At 48.5% G+C, this 14366-nt stretch overlaps 1 protein-coding gene across 8 annotated transcripts in view; it reads left to right on the top strand.

Annotated features, from left to right (window-relative positions):
* NOS1 (nitric oxide synthase 1) overlaps window positions 1-14366 on the top strand; it is a 155717-nt gene that overhangs the window by 85257 nt on the left and 56094 nt on the right. For all 8 annotated transcript variants that reach the window (XM_036993485.2, XM_036993492.2, XM_036993491.2 and 5 more), the window contains one exon: window positions 10653-10782. In XM_036993485.2, coding sequence (XP_036849380.2) covers window positions 10653-10782 — 130 coding nt within the window. The remainder of the gene's footprint in view (window positions 1-10652; window positions 10783-14366) is intronic.

Raw genomic sequence — 14366 nt, 5'->3', positions numbered from 1 at the left:
TGCCCGCATCCATCATGGCCTTCCTCCCATTGCCCCTTGCCAACCTTGCCCAAAGTGCAGGTGTCTGACCAAAAGCAGCAGAAAATACTGCCTCAGAGGAGGTGAGGTTCGGGAGCAACAGGCCCAGGGCCATACAGGGTTCCCTGACCCCACGAGAGTCAGTCCGTGAGCGTGGTTTTAAGGATGAATAGCACCCCTCGCTCAATGGCTCACACCCGTGCTACGCTAAAACATTTTCGACAATATATTTTCAAATGCCCCCTTTACTAATTGGAAGCTAATTCATGGGTCATATAACTTACCCACACTTTACATTTTTTCTAACACCCTACCTATAAAATACAGGGGACACGGCATAAAAGTAATTTATAATAAAAGAACCTATAATTTAATATATCCGTGCTCAAGCATGACTCCCCTGGAATGGTCAGACGTTTGTGCCTAAACGTAGAATTGCTGCGAACACAGCAGCGTCTGTACAGACTGACACAGGTGTGCTGTTGTGGTGACTCAGACGCCACCAGCTGCGTCTCCATGGTGATTTGATTTTCCAAAATGGTGGATGACTCTGATAAAATGATATCTTGTCTGACTTTGGTGTACCCAGTGGTTGCATTCCTGGAAAAGTCAGTGTACTTTAAAGCCGTATTTCTAGGTACAACCGAACCGGGGTGTTGGCTCAGGGATTCAAGCATGTCTCGGTGGCTGTGCGCAGGTCGCACAGAGTAGGCAGGGCGTTTCCTCCTTGTAGGCGAGCCTCTGGCACCGCGTGATGCCCACCGCCGGTGCTGCCTCCCTCCCACCAGGATGCAGGAGCACTCTCCATCGCTGTAACGATCAGAAGCGCCCCCAAATTGCCAACCTGCCTCCTAGGGGCTGAAATGAGGTGCCTCCTTAAGAATCAGTGTCCCGAGTCAGGACCTGGAAGCCCAGAGGTAGAGGAGCCTTTGGGGTCACTCTCAGGACAAGCAGACCTGAGAGGATTATTCAGGCCCGGGGAGCACACGGCTGCCTGGAAATTGCTCGTCCTGCCAGCGGCCTCTCCACCCAGGCTGCTTTGGTAGGGTGGGGGCAGAGCTGGTATCCTGGATGATGGATGGACAGGTGGCAGTGAGGCAGCTGCCCGCCAGGCCCGGAGCCCCACATCCGGGTCACGCTCTGGGGCCGAGCAGCGGCCAGGCCGTCACTGGTTCTCAGTGGTGCCGTGACCCTTGTGTTCCCCGGGCCCCCTTACTTCCTCCCTCCCTCCCCTCTTTCCTCTTGGACACAGACTCCTCCTGCCCCTGCTAGGCCCCTTCCCCCACAGCCCTCATGTTCGGGGATGCTGGCCCTTATCTGGGGCAGAAGTGGTGTTTAGTCTAGACAGTCTCATCCCTTCATCCCAGGGGGAGGTAACCCCTGCAGAAGGTAGCGGCGTGTAGGGGAGTGAAGGAAAATCCGGGCCTTCCAGGACCTTCTGCGCTAGGGAACGGTCACTTTAAGATTCTGCATGTCAGAGGATATCCAGGTTGCTCAGCTTGCTGCCCTGAAGGAGGGTTTTAAAGAGGCCAAGGTCCCCAGTCAAGATCCATCTGGACCAGCAGCTCAGCCTCGCCCTGCTCGCTAACTTCTCTTCCACTTGCAGGGCACTCGGTCACTCACAGGTGCCTTCACAACAGCCACCCCTTCAGAGCTTGCAAGAATTCAGCTACCCAAGTAGGGTGTATGGTTTTAGCCCCCTTTTATAACTGAAGGAACTGAAGCTCAGAGAGGTGAAGCAACATGCCCAGAGTCACACAGCACCGACCACAGGGTGCTGCCTTGGTTCTACCTAGAAAACTCAGTGTAAATGTCTACAAGTAAAGAAACACCAGGCAAGAGAATGTAGCTGGAGGTCCTGAAGTCAATTTCAACCCTAGAGAATCAGTTTAATTCAGGGGAGGAGGCCTCCTTCTATTAACAAGCCTGAGTCTTTGGACCATTAGGCTAGTCAGCCTTCCCTGAGCATTCCAGATGGGCCCATTCCCACGCTAAGGTCTTTATTATCAGTTAATTCATTTGTTTCTCATAGCATCCCATTTTCCTGATAAAGGAACCAAGGCTCAGAGAGGTGCAGTCTCTTGTCCCAGGTCATACAGCTAGCAAGCGACAAAGCCAGGACTGGACCCCAAGCCCATGCTCTTGACCTCTCCAAACTTTGTAGATTGCACTGTTGGCCACAGTGTATTTGGCCACTACCTATAAAGTTTTTGAGGACACTGGGATATTTTCTCAGTCTGACAGGGAAATTAAGGCCCTGAGGTTCCCTATATGAAAGATAGCACCACGGCGGGCTGACCTCAGACGGACCCCGGACGGCACTGATCTCGGGTTTGTCTGTATTCACGCATCCCTAGGCTGTGCCTGACATGCCTCCCAGCTTTGAACTGCTCTGCTGGCATCGCGCAGCCACAGAATGGACTCCAGTAGCTCTGCTACTGAGATTCACATGGAATCTCGGTGCCACTTTTCATTCTCACCTTGACCATTTGAGTGTGAGTGGCCTCCCAGTCCATTATTTCCTGGGTAGGGGAGCAAGATCCTATTTATAGTTATTATGCTTGCATTGTGCTCTTCTGTCTTTGTCCCTGCCATCTTGTCTGATGGGCACCCCCCTCATTCTGGGGAAGAGCTACCGAGTAAGCCTGCCCCCACCCCACCCCAAGTGGCAGGTAACCAGGGGGATTCTCACCATCTTTCATTCAGCAGATACTCACAGAGCATCTGTCCTGCCCCAGTTACTGTCCTCAGAACTGGGGAGCCCGTGGGGGAGTTTCTGCCACCATGGAGCCCTAGTCACAGATGAGGGATGAATGATAAACAAGTAGACACAGGCCATCATTTTAGATCGCCGTACATGCTATGAAGGAAATGGAGCAGTGATTTGAAGAAACATGGCTTGGGGCTGGGTAGAAAATTAGATTGAAAGGTCAGAGAAGGCCTCTGTCAAGAGGCAACATTCATAGGGAGGCCAGAAGGTGCAAACTGTGGAATCCAGCGAGGGGAGTTCCTGGAAGAGATACAGCAGGAGCAAAGGCCCTGAGGCCAGAAAGAGGTCAGGATGTTCAAGAAACTGAAAGAAGGGCCGTGGGGCTTGCACATAGTAGGAGAGAGGGGAGCCAATGGGCAGACCTGCGGGCAGGGGCCACCAGCACCCCCTCCACACGCCCCCCTGCCAGGCACCATCCCCTCATTGTGTCTGTTCCCTATGACTGCTGTAACAAATTCCTGGCTTAAAACAACACACCTTTGTTCTCTTAGAGTTGTGAGCGTCTTAAATCTAGAGGCTCTAAAGGAGAATCTACTTCCTTGCCTCTTCTAGCTTCTGGAGCTGCATTTCTTGCTTCTCTCAGCTTGTGGGCCCTTCCCCCATCTTCAAGAAGCATCTTGCTTCCATTAGCACAAGGCCTTCCCTTTCTGTATCAGTTCTCCCCCTGCTTCCTTCTTAAAAGGACACTCATGATTGCATTTAGTCCACCACAAGAGAATCTCCCCATTTTCAAGATCTTTCACTTAATCATACCTGCAAATATTCTTTTTTCATGTGAAGTAACATATCTGGGTTCCAGGGATTAGGACCTGATATTGGGGGCCGTTATGCAGTGTATGACACTCCTCCATTGAGCGATGCCATGGCCAGGCCTGCACTGACCCATAGCTGCCCCCATCACTGTCACTATGGGTCTCACTGGCCTGGGCTCAGTGACCTTGCTGCTAAGCCCCCCTTTGCCGTTCACCAGCTACATATTTTAGGAAAGCCCCTTGAGCTCTCTAGGCCTTAGTTTCCCCACCTGTAGAAGTAGTATGTGGACTAGATGAGCCCTAACATTCCTTCCAGAACTATCATTCAGGTCTTCCTGAAGATCAGTGATGGGCATCTCATTGCAGTCCAAGCTACTGACCGGCCCGGCTCCAGGCAGACCACACCCGGGGAGTGTCCCACCTCATTTGGCCTCCCAGAAACATCACTCCAGGGTGAGGAGCTCTAAATCCCTTTAGGTCAGAGATCACAGACCAGGGATTGAGGGGCACACCTAGTTCTCCTGCAGGTTTATTTGGCCTGCAGAGTTTTCTGAAAAAGTGAATTTGTGGTGAAATAGAGAGGTCAAGAGATTTCACAATAAAACTGGCTTCCAGTCTCTCAAAAAAATAATAGAGATATACATATACATATATGTATGTATGTACTAGGAGAGCTCTTAGCATGAACTCCACATGCTGGCAGGACAACCAGCCTCAGGATCTGGACTATCATGGGCTCCCCAGGATCTGAACTCAGCCCTGTTCAGCCAGCCTGGACCCTGTAAACACTGGAGTTTGAGAATCCTGCCCAGCTTTTGTGATGTGAGTCATCAAGGTCACGATTGCTCCTGGGCCCGCAGGCCCTGAACTCACTTCTCAGGTGAGCGTTTACTGCAGAATTTCGGCTCTGAAGAGCATGCTTTTCACTGTAGTGAGAACTTCCCCATCTCCAGCATGATGACATCTTGCAGAGACGCCAGACTCCGTGTCCACAGTCCCCAAGTCTTCCTGCTTTAATTCAGCTCCCAGCATCTGCTGGAGTGTGGAGGGCAAGAAGGGAGAGGGCCGTGTCTGCCAAGAGATGTGGGCAGGTTTTCTGCCGTGACCAGCTGCTGCTCTGGCCTCCTCGCCTGGTTGGGCCAGAGCAGACGGCCCCCACCTCCAGGCAGCGCCCTGCACATAGGCCTGGCCCACCTGCTCCCCACCCTGGGTACTCGGGGTTGGTTAGTGGTCAGCGCTGGGCTGACGCACACATGTGCAAACTTCCTGTGGAGTCAGGCCCAGGACCCCGTCACCTCTGCATGCGAGGTCTGGGGTGCTGGCTCCCAGGAAGCCTCAGTTGGAAGGATCTGGCAAAGGTTCTCAGAAGGTTCAGAGACGCTAGACCAGCTCTTGGCTTGGGTATAATCGTCCAGCTAGTGAAGTGGAAGCAAAAGGGCTTTAGTTTCATCCTTGACAGAAAGCGTAGGAAAGGCTCGCCAGGTGGGAGGTAGAGCCCTACACCTGGTCTCATGGGGAAAAGGAAGAGGTTAGCAGAAGCTCTGGAGGAAGGTGACATTTCAGACCAGGAGGGAACCTTGCTGCTCAGCGCTGGAGTCGGGCCCAGCCCTCTCCCAGGGAGATGGGTCCTCAAGGAAGCCCCTGGACCCTGTGGGGTGCTTAGGGCAGCGCAGGGTCCAGGGCTCTCACCTCACCCACATGGCACACTCTCTGTGGCGGGCTTAGGTGCATTCCAACAGGCCCCTCTGCTGATTCTCATGCATCCTGAGGTTGGAGAACAGCCAAGCATGAGCACGTGGTGGCTCTGGGGACACTGTCCCCCCAGAATGCTAGGCCCACTGGAGATGGCCTTCCCAGAGGGGTAAGGATACCTGAGAGAGGTGGGAGCCTCACAGTGAGGAAGGCAGGTTTCCTGATCCCATCTGGGACTGAGGGACAACCAGTAAATAAATCATCATAGACCCTTGGTTGGATGTAGCGCAAAGATGGGAGGAGCCGGGAAGCAGGAGTTAGCACATCTCAGCCAGTGCTTCTCAATAAGGGGGAGTACATTTTGTTTCCTCCCCAAAGGGACTTTGGGCAATGCTTAGGGACATTTTGATTGTCACAACTGGCAGGGGCAGTTGGGTGGGTGGTTACTGGCATCTACTGGATAGAGATCAAGGATGCTGCTGAACATCTATAGTGCACAGGACAGCCCACCCACACCCACAAAGAATTTCTTGTCCAAAATATCAATAGTTCAAGGTTGAGAAACCTTAGTCTAAACTGAGACCGCTGCAGGCAGCTGGGCAGGACCAAAACTCACGAGTACTGGCAAAGAAGAACCACCATCCAGGCTTCTCGGAAGTCAAGACAAGCCCCACCCACCTCCAAGTATGGGCTCCCAGTATATTTAGTTAAATGAAGAAATAATACATCACAGTTACCAAAATTGTACTTCCTAGATAAATATATTCAATACTTCCACCGCATTTGGAGGGAACACCCAAGATCTCAATTTGAAGTTTTTCGCAAGTACGAGGTCCAACCAAATGGCTCCTCTGCCCCCCATAAGCCCTGTTCTCAGTGATTCTCAGCTAGAAGAACAGCAAGAAGGAGACACCTGACTTTCAAGCTTTCTCTACTGCTCACTTACAGTATGCCTTTGACAAGTTCCCTAATCTCTCTGAGTTTCAATTTCCTTAGTGGTCAGTGAAGATAAACATAGCTCATGTTTAGTTAGTACCAACTATCTGATAGGCATTTTACATGCTTGGCCTTATTTAACCTTCAGAAGAGGTAAGGTGTGAAATGGGCCTTGCAGGTTGAATAGGAGTTCACTCTGGGCCGAGAGAAGATGAAAGGACATCTGGGGAGGGCAAGTATAAAAGTAGGCATGGACATGGTGTGCTACTTGGGAAGAGGGGAGAATGGAGATTGGGGCTGAGAATGATAGGAGGTGGAAGTCTGGAAGGGAAGCACAAAATTCCCAAATTCCTTCACTCTATGAACAAGATGACAGCATAAAAAGGATGTGAGCACAGACATCCCTTCCTAGGCCCCTAAACCCCAGGAAAGACACCTCTTTCTGAGCTACAGGCTATGCATGCCTTCATTTCCTCGTTTTCAGAGACTTCAAGTGGCGCTGTCCAGTACTATAGCCACTAGCTACTTTTTTTTCTTTTCTCTTTCTTTCTTTCTTCCTTCCTTCCTTCCTTCCTTCTTTCTTTCTTCCTTCCTTCCTTCCTTCCTTCCTTCTTTCCTTCTTTCTTCCTTCCTTCCTTCCTTCCTTCCTTCCTTCCTTCTTTCTTTCTTTCTTTCTTTCTTTCTTTCTTTCTTTCTTTCTTTCTTTCTTTCTTTCTTTCTTTCTTTCTTTCTTTCTTTCTTTCCTCTTTCTTTTTATTTTGGTATCATTTATCTACAATTACATGAGCAACATTATGGTTACTAGACTCCCCCCATCACCAAGTCCCCACCACATACCCCATTACAGTCACTGTCCATCAGTGTAATAAGATGCTATAGAATCACTGCTTGTTTTCTCTGTGTTATACTGCCTTCCCTGTGCCCCCCCACACACATTATGTCTGCTTAATGTAATGCCCCTTTTTCCCCCTTGTCCCTCCCTTCCCACCCATCCTCCCCAGTCCCTTTCCCTTTGGTAACTGTTAGTCCATTCTTGGATTCTGTGAGTCTGCTGCTGTTTTGTTCCTTCAGTTTTTGCTTTGTTCTTATACTCCACAGATAAGTGAAATCATTTGGTACTTGTCTTTCTCCACCTGGCTTACTTGGCTGAGCATAATACCCTCTAGCTCCATCCATGTTGTTGCAAATGGTAGGATTTGTTTTCTTCTTATGGCTGAATAATATTCCATTGTGTATATGTACCACATCTTCTTTATCCATTCATCTACTGATGGACACTTAGGTTGCTTCCATTTCGTGGATATTGTAAATAGTGCTGCAATAAACATTGGGGTGCATATGCACTAGCTACTTTTTAAGTTTGACTCAAGTTAAATAAAAGTTAAAATTCTGTTCCTCCACAGTAATAGGCTCAGTTCAAATACTCAGTTGCCACATGTAAACTAGTGACTGTAATACCAGGCAGTGCAGATGTAGGATGTCTCCACCATCACAGAAGGTTCTACTAGGCCATGCTGGCTTAAAGGAATCTTGACTGTTTTATACAGAACTGACATTTTCTTTTCTCTCTTTCTGTCTGATCAGCCCACTAGCAAAATAGTAGTAGGAGTATTGGCAGTTGCCATCCAGCTAATGGCTGTAAGGTTCATCTCATTTAACCACTCCAACAACTCCATGAACTAGGTATTATTATTAATCCCATTTTAGAGATGAATAAGCAGAGAATCAGAAAGCTTAAAAGTATCTGGAGTTACAGATTTTATAACCAGCAAAGCTGTGAGTTGAACCAATTCCACCCAGTCCACGGCCCGTGTTCTTAACCAGCACGCTACACTGACCGAAAGAGCCCATCAAGCAGGTAGATTCCAGGCTGAGCAAATTCATGGCAATAAGCCGGCTATTTCCCCTAGCCCTGGTTATCACTGACAGACTAGGAGTTGGGAATCTACCTACACTACTTCTGATTTTGCTCCTTGGGGAATGAAAGTAAAATAGCTCAACCTAGATATTCCCCCAAGGTCCTGTATTAAAAATATTCTAACCCTGCTCATCACACAGGATCCTTAAGTAAGTTTATGTTGATAAAACACTTCTAATGTATTATTTAAACAGATATTAAAGGCTTTAAAATAAAAAAAAAAGAAGGATGATGAGAAAAGCATATTTCCAAGATAGGCCACCGAGTCTAGCTAATTGTACCCTGTAATTTTTGTAAACTGGCCTCATTCAGCAGGAGATGTTGGATGACTTGTTTTTTACCCTCTGGTTTAGTGTGACTAGTTTTTCCTGTCTTTATTTTAAAGAGGAAGAATCTGGACTGAGCTTCAATCAGACGTAATCTCAAATCCCAGCTCTGATATGTGTTTCCTGTGGGACCTTGGGGAACTTAGATGACCTCTCTGGGCTCGGTTTTTGCATCTGGAAAATGGAGCTTTTAATGTCTGTTGAGATGAAATCAAAATAATTCTGTGTAAGCACCTGGTATCTTACAGACATTCAAGCAATATTAACCTCCTCTCTTAACTGCCGAGTCCCCATTTATGGTCATGTGATATCATAGGATCAGGAGCTTCAGAGCTGAGAGGGAGCTGACTGACATTTAAAGCAGCCCTCTCAACAGACAATTCCTCTGTTTATCACCATGTAGGTAAACTGTTGACTTGTAAAGTGTCTGTAATCAAGAACCACTCGCAGTGTGTTTTGGTGACATTTTAAAGAGGATAAAACAGAATGTTCCCTCTGACAATTGCAGGCCTCTTCAAGCAGAAGAATGGAAATGGCTTTGATGCAGGCCGCCAAGACTTTATGCAACTCAGCAGGGAGGGAGGTCTGGCTGTCCTTGAGTGGGCAGCCAGAGGGGCCACTCAGAGCCGTGGAGCTGGGGCCCTGGCTTCTGATTCATCCCAAATGACTGTCAGTGCCAGACTGGGGGTCAGGGGAAATTATGGAGCCAGGACTAGGAATCCTCAAAGCTGGAAACAGAAAAGAGGACCACACAGGGACCAGTCACGACGCCAAGGACCAAAATCAAAATGGGCCACAGAGTAAGCCGCAGTGCCTGAAGCTGGGGAAGATGCAGATCCCATAGTCAGAGTAAAACTGGGTAGGAGGGTTAAAAAGAGGCAGGCTGTCAGGAAGCAGGAGGGCATCGCTCAGAGGAAGGAAGAACAGAGGTGAGGCAGGGCTTGGCGGGAGATCTGGATTTTGGTGCTGAGTCAATCGCATCTCAGCCACGACCTCTCTCCATCTCAGAGGACGGGCAGCCTGTGGCATCTGGCTGAGATATCCTCCTCCTAAACCTATTCACATTCAAGGGCAGGGAGCCAGGAAAGCTTTGTGGCTAAGAAGTCAGCCTCTGGAGTCAGGACCAAGGGACTAGTTTAAATCCTGCGTTTAAATCTCAACTCCACCATCACTGGCTCTGCAACTTTAGGCCTAGTGATTTAACCTCTCTGAGCCTCACTTTCCTCATCCGATGATGACTGAGGGTTATGATGGTGGCAATGGGGGAGGTTGGTGATGCTGGGAACGGTGGTGGAATGCTGAGGAAGATGGTGGTGTGATGAGGTGATGATGTTAATGGCGAGAGAGGCGACGGTGGCAGTGATGGTGATGAGGAACATGGTGATAACTATGGTGATAACGCTGGTCATGCTGACAAGGAGAAGTGGACGGTGAGGACCGTGAGCATGATGGTGCTGGTGGTGGTACTGGTGATGGCGATAAATGATGGTGAAATCAGAGCCTCCACTCCAGAATGGATGTGACGAGCGGGCTGGAACACTGTGACCTTGAGCAACTTAGCTTCTGTCTCATTCATGCCATCAGTAAAATGGCGATTGATATTCATACCTACCTCATAGGCTTGTCACAAGCATTAAACTAACTAAAACACACATAAAGTGCTTGATACACAGTAAGTGCTTGACAAACACTAGGTATCATAGTACGATCTTTTTCGTTGCTCTGTTCCCCTTATTTTCAGAATCATTTCTGTTTATCCCGGGCCGGTATCATTGGTCTCAGTTCCGGTGGTCTCGTCCGCTCTGGAATGACCGATGGTCCGGGCCCACGGGGCTTGTCTTCTTCCTCAGCCCTCCTAGCTCGTGGGCAGTGAGTTCCCAGGGGTTCTTCGGGGAGACGGGCCTCCTGTGTCCCTGGCCTGTGAAACGGGGGAGGGGAGGGAGGAGAAAGACCTGGGTGGTGACCATCCGGAAGCCGTGTCCCCAAAGAGGGGTGTGTGCCGGCCACCAGCGCCAGCTGGGATGGGCTCCCCTTCATGCCTGACCAGCGGCTACCTTCTCATAAAGGGCACAGGCGATCCTGTGACGTGGCAGGCTGGACGCTCGAAGCTCTCGGGCCCCGAGGGGAGTCATGTGCGTGAACCACGGAGGTTCTGTCTGGACTCAGGACTTCCAGCCCGGGGCAGCCAGCCGGTCACTCCTGACGCTGCGCTCTCCTCACCTCCCTGCCTTGCCTTTCAGAGGTCTGGACGGAATTCAGTCACAGAAACCACTGCCCCTCGGCGTGGAGAATGACCGAGTCTTCAATGACCTGTGGGGGAAGGGCAATGTGCCTGTCGTCCTCAACAACCCATATTCAGAGAAGGAGCAGGTAAGGGGGTGGCGCCAGCCTGGCACCCACATTCCAGGGCTTCCTGAACCTTCTCCAGTGTGAAGATGGAGGGAAGGAAGCCAGATCCCAGGCCACGTTGGGATGGAAATGAGCCACCACGGCTGGAGAGCTCAGGGGGCTGAGGCCAGCAGTGTTCACCCTGGGATATGGATTTTGGCTTTGTTTTGTTTTGTTTTCTTTGTGAGCTTGCCATGTTTCAAATCTTAATTCTCTTTCTACCAGGAAAGGCATTCACATGGTTCCAAATTTTAAAAACTATAAAAGATGCATGTTGACAAGTTTTTCTTTCTCCTCTACTCCAACCGCAGTTTCCCTCCCCAGTGGCAAGTGGTAGTCATCGTTTTTATGGTCCTTTTAGCAATATTTTATGCATAGACCTAAGTACACACACATTATTTTCACATATTTTTACACAAACAAGAGTACATTATACATATTGTTTTATACCTTGCTCTTTCACTTATCAACATATCTTGGTAACTAGCACCAATCAGTAGGTAAAAAGAGTTGTGGTTCTATTTTCAAACCATCGTTTTCAAGCCACTCCTCCCTAAGGGACACCTAGGTCTTCATCAGTATTTTGCTGTGACATGGATGTAACGAATGACATTGTATAAATACCTCATTTGGCACATGGGCAGGCTTGTCAGTAGAATAAATTCCTGGAAGTGGAATTACTGTGCCAGAGGTCATGTGCATTTGTGATTCTGGCTGAAACTGAGAAGCTGCTCACCGTAAAGACTGTACCTGGCCTACTGGGTAAGTAGGAGAGTGACTGTTTCCCCACAGCCTTGCCAACTCAGTGTATGAACCATCTTTCCAGTCTTTGTGAGGTTGCTGAGATGTGTTTTGCCAGCCGAGTCAACCGAGTTTCCCACGAGTAGCTAGATTTGGCCAGAGATCAGCGCTGCCTTTTTCTCACCTGGGTTGCTAAGGGACCAGATCAAAGCAACCCAGCTGAAGCATGTGAACTTCCCACCCATCTTCTGCACTGCAGTGAAATGCAGGAGGAGTGACCAGAGGGAGGTCAGAACAGGGTCACTCAGCAGGCCATCTTCCTTCCCTCCAGCTGCTCCAAGCCTTGGATGGCACACATCAAGGCTTCCACATTCTATCTTCTGATGCATGATCAATGGTTGGCATTTTTCACCACCATCTCATTTAAGCAATGACTCAAATCCTCTCTGCATAGCTTTCTGGGGCGATGGGGCATTTCAGAGCTTCAGTGGGGGTTGCTTTCCTTACGTGCTGATAGCTGGCCAGGAAGATAAGGACACCAGGGATTCTGCGGTAGGTTAGATTCATGTTCCCACTGGCCAATTGCTGTCCTTATAGTGACATCTGGGACTGTTTGGAGAATGAGCACAACTGTGGACTTCTCTTATGCTGTCCTCAAAAATCAAGGCCACCCTGGGAGCATGAGGGCACGATTATCCATTAATGATTAAGTGAACAAATAAAGTTAAAATTTTTCTGTCTGCTCTCTCTTAACTAAAAAGAGATGTTGCCATAATTCAAACCCTCCCAAGACAAAGAAAGAGGCATCCTCAGGCCAGATCGAGACAAGATTTATTAGGTCTACACCATATTGTCCTAAGAGACAATTTATATTTGTGCTTTACATTTATTGTCAGTATTTCAAATTTTTATGTAAATATCCTGTTTATAGTTTCTTTTAAAAATGTGACGGTCTGATGACCTTGAGTCTATAAACTTACAGGACAATAATCTGCATGGACTGAGTAGTAGCTGCCCCCTGCAGACAGAGCATAGGCTGTCCAGTTTGCCACAGTCCCCACCACTCCCTATTATCCTCTCATTAAGGCTAGTGTTTATTATCACTTCTTAAAACATTAGTCTGTTGATTTTCTTATAATAGTTAGGATTAAAGTGAAATCTTTTTGTATCCATGTCTTTATTATAAGTGACAGATAGAGATAGACCAAGAGGTTCATATGTTTCAGGAAAAATGAGAAAGATTTCATAGGTTATTTAAAAATGAAAAATATTCTTATGTGTTTAATATGTAACCACGTATTCTGTCTTGAAATTACTCAGCCTTTACTAATGTACCTTACCTGCCTACCTGTCCCCTCCAAGTATCAGAGTTTGTAATTGCTGGTTTGCAGCAACCACTGAGATCCGGGTTACTGGGAAGATAAAGAGGAGGCCTCGGCTTCACCAGAAAGACCCTGCAAGTCACTGCCAAAATCCAAGCAGAGGCAGGACCATGGCCACTTCCTTTCGTGCCATGCACCTAGGTTAGACAGTGACAGCTGGGGAAACGTAACCTTGCAATTTAAGCCAAGAATGGGGCTCAGTATTGGGAACAGGTGATTAACAGACCCACTGGCCTTCTTTTCAGAGCCTCATGATGAAGTGATTAATGTGTTAGTTTGTGCAGGCTGCCATTGCAGAGTATCATAGACTGCATGGCTTATAAACAACAAAGACTTATTTCTCACAGTTACGGAGGTTGGAAGTCCAAGGTCACAGAACCAGCAGATTCGGGGTCTGATGACGGCCCACTTCCTGGTTCATAGACAGAGTGTTCTGGTCATGTCCTCACATGGCAAGAGGGGCAAGGGAGCTCTCTGGGGTCTCTTTTATAAGGGCACTTATTCAGTTTATAAGGGCTCCAGCCTCATGACCTCACCACCTCCCAAAGGCCCACCTCCTAACACCCTCACACTGGGGGTTAGGCTTCATCATCTGAGTTTGGGGGGACACAAACATTCAGTCTACAGCAATCAGGGAGCAGTGTTGAGAACTTGCCTAGGGTCCCTTCTAAAATGCCACGTCCTTGGAGAGGAGAAAGGGTGCTAGACATAGGGGGGAAAGAGTCTTCTTGGGGTTAAGATGGCCAAACAGTTTTAGACTTGGGAGTTCCTGGAAACATGGCATATAGACCAGCCGTGTTTGGGATTCACATTCACTCCTTTAGCATCAACAAATCCTCAGCGTAGTCCATAACCCAGAAAAGGCTAAAAACCACTGGCCTGCAAAGATCCTCCTAGCTCTGTTGTCTGAGACTCGGTTTTCCAAATAGAATAGAAGCCTTGGAAATAGAGCTGAAAGGAGGCAGAGACCTGAATGCTCAGCTATATTTGAGTCCCAACCCCAGAGCTAAGGAAGCAGTTCTGTTACTTCCTGCTAGACATCTCCATAGCCACGGTGCTCAGAAGTGTTTCCCAGGCTGAGCAAATTAATAGAAAACACTGTGTTCTTCCCGTCCTGAAAGATGGGCTCCTATGCTTAGCTTCTTCTGTACCTGCTCAAAGCCACTTTACCTGCAGCTTTTGGAATCAGCTCCTTCCTCCCAGTTGTAACCCACATTTCCTGCATTTTTAGGCATCTGTTGGGGGTTAGCTTTGTTAATAACACAGAGACCCAGCCATTTACCCGCTTTCCTGATTCAGGAAGAGACAAAAGGAGGTGGAAGAGCAATTGTCTGCATTTTCCCAAGGTCTGGGCAGGACACAACAAACCCAAGTGAAGCAGGGCAGATGCAGGCTAGACAAAAGAAGGAACTTCCTGATTCAGAGACTGTTAGCTCCCTGAAG

Source organism: Manis javanica, chromosome 15 (genome assembly GCF_040802235.1).
Source record: "Manis javanica isolate MJ-LG chromosome 15, MJ_LKY, whole genome shotgun sequence".
Classification (NCBI taxonomy): Eukaryota; Metazoa; Chordata; class Mammalia; order Pholidota; family Manidae; genus Manis; species Manis javanica.
This window is presented reverse-complemented; position numbering and strand designations above follow the sequence as displayed.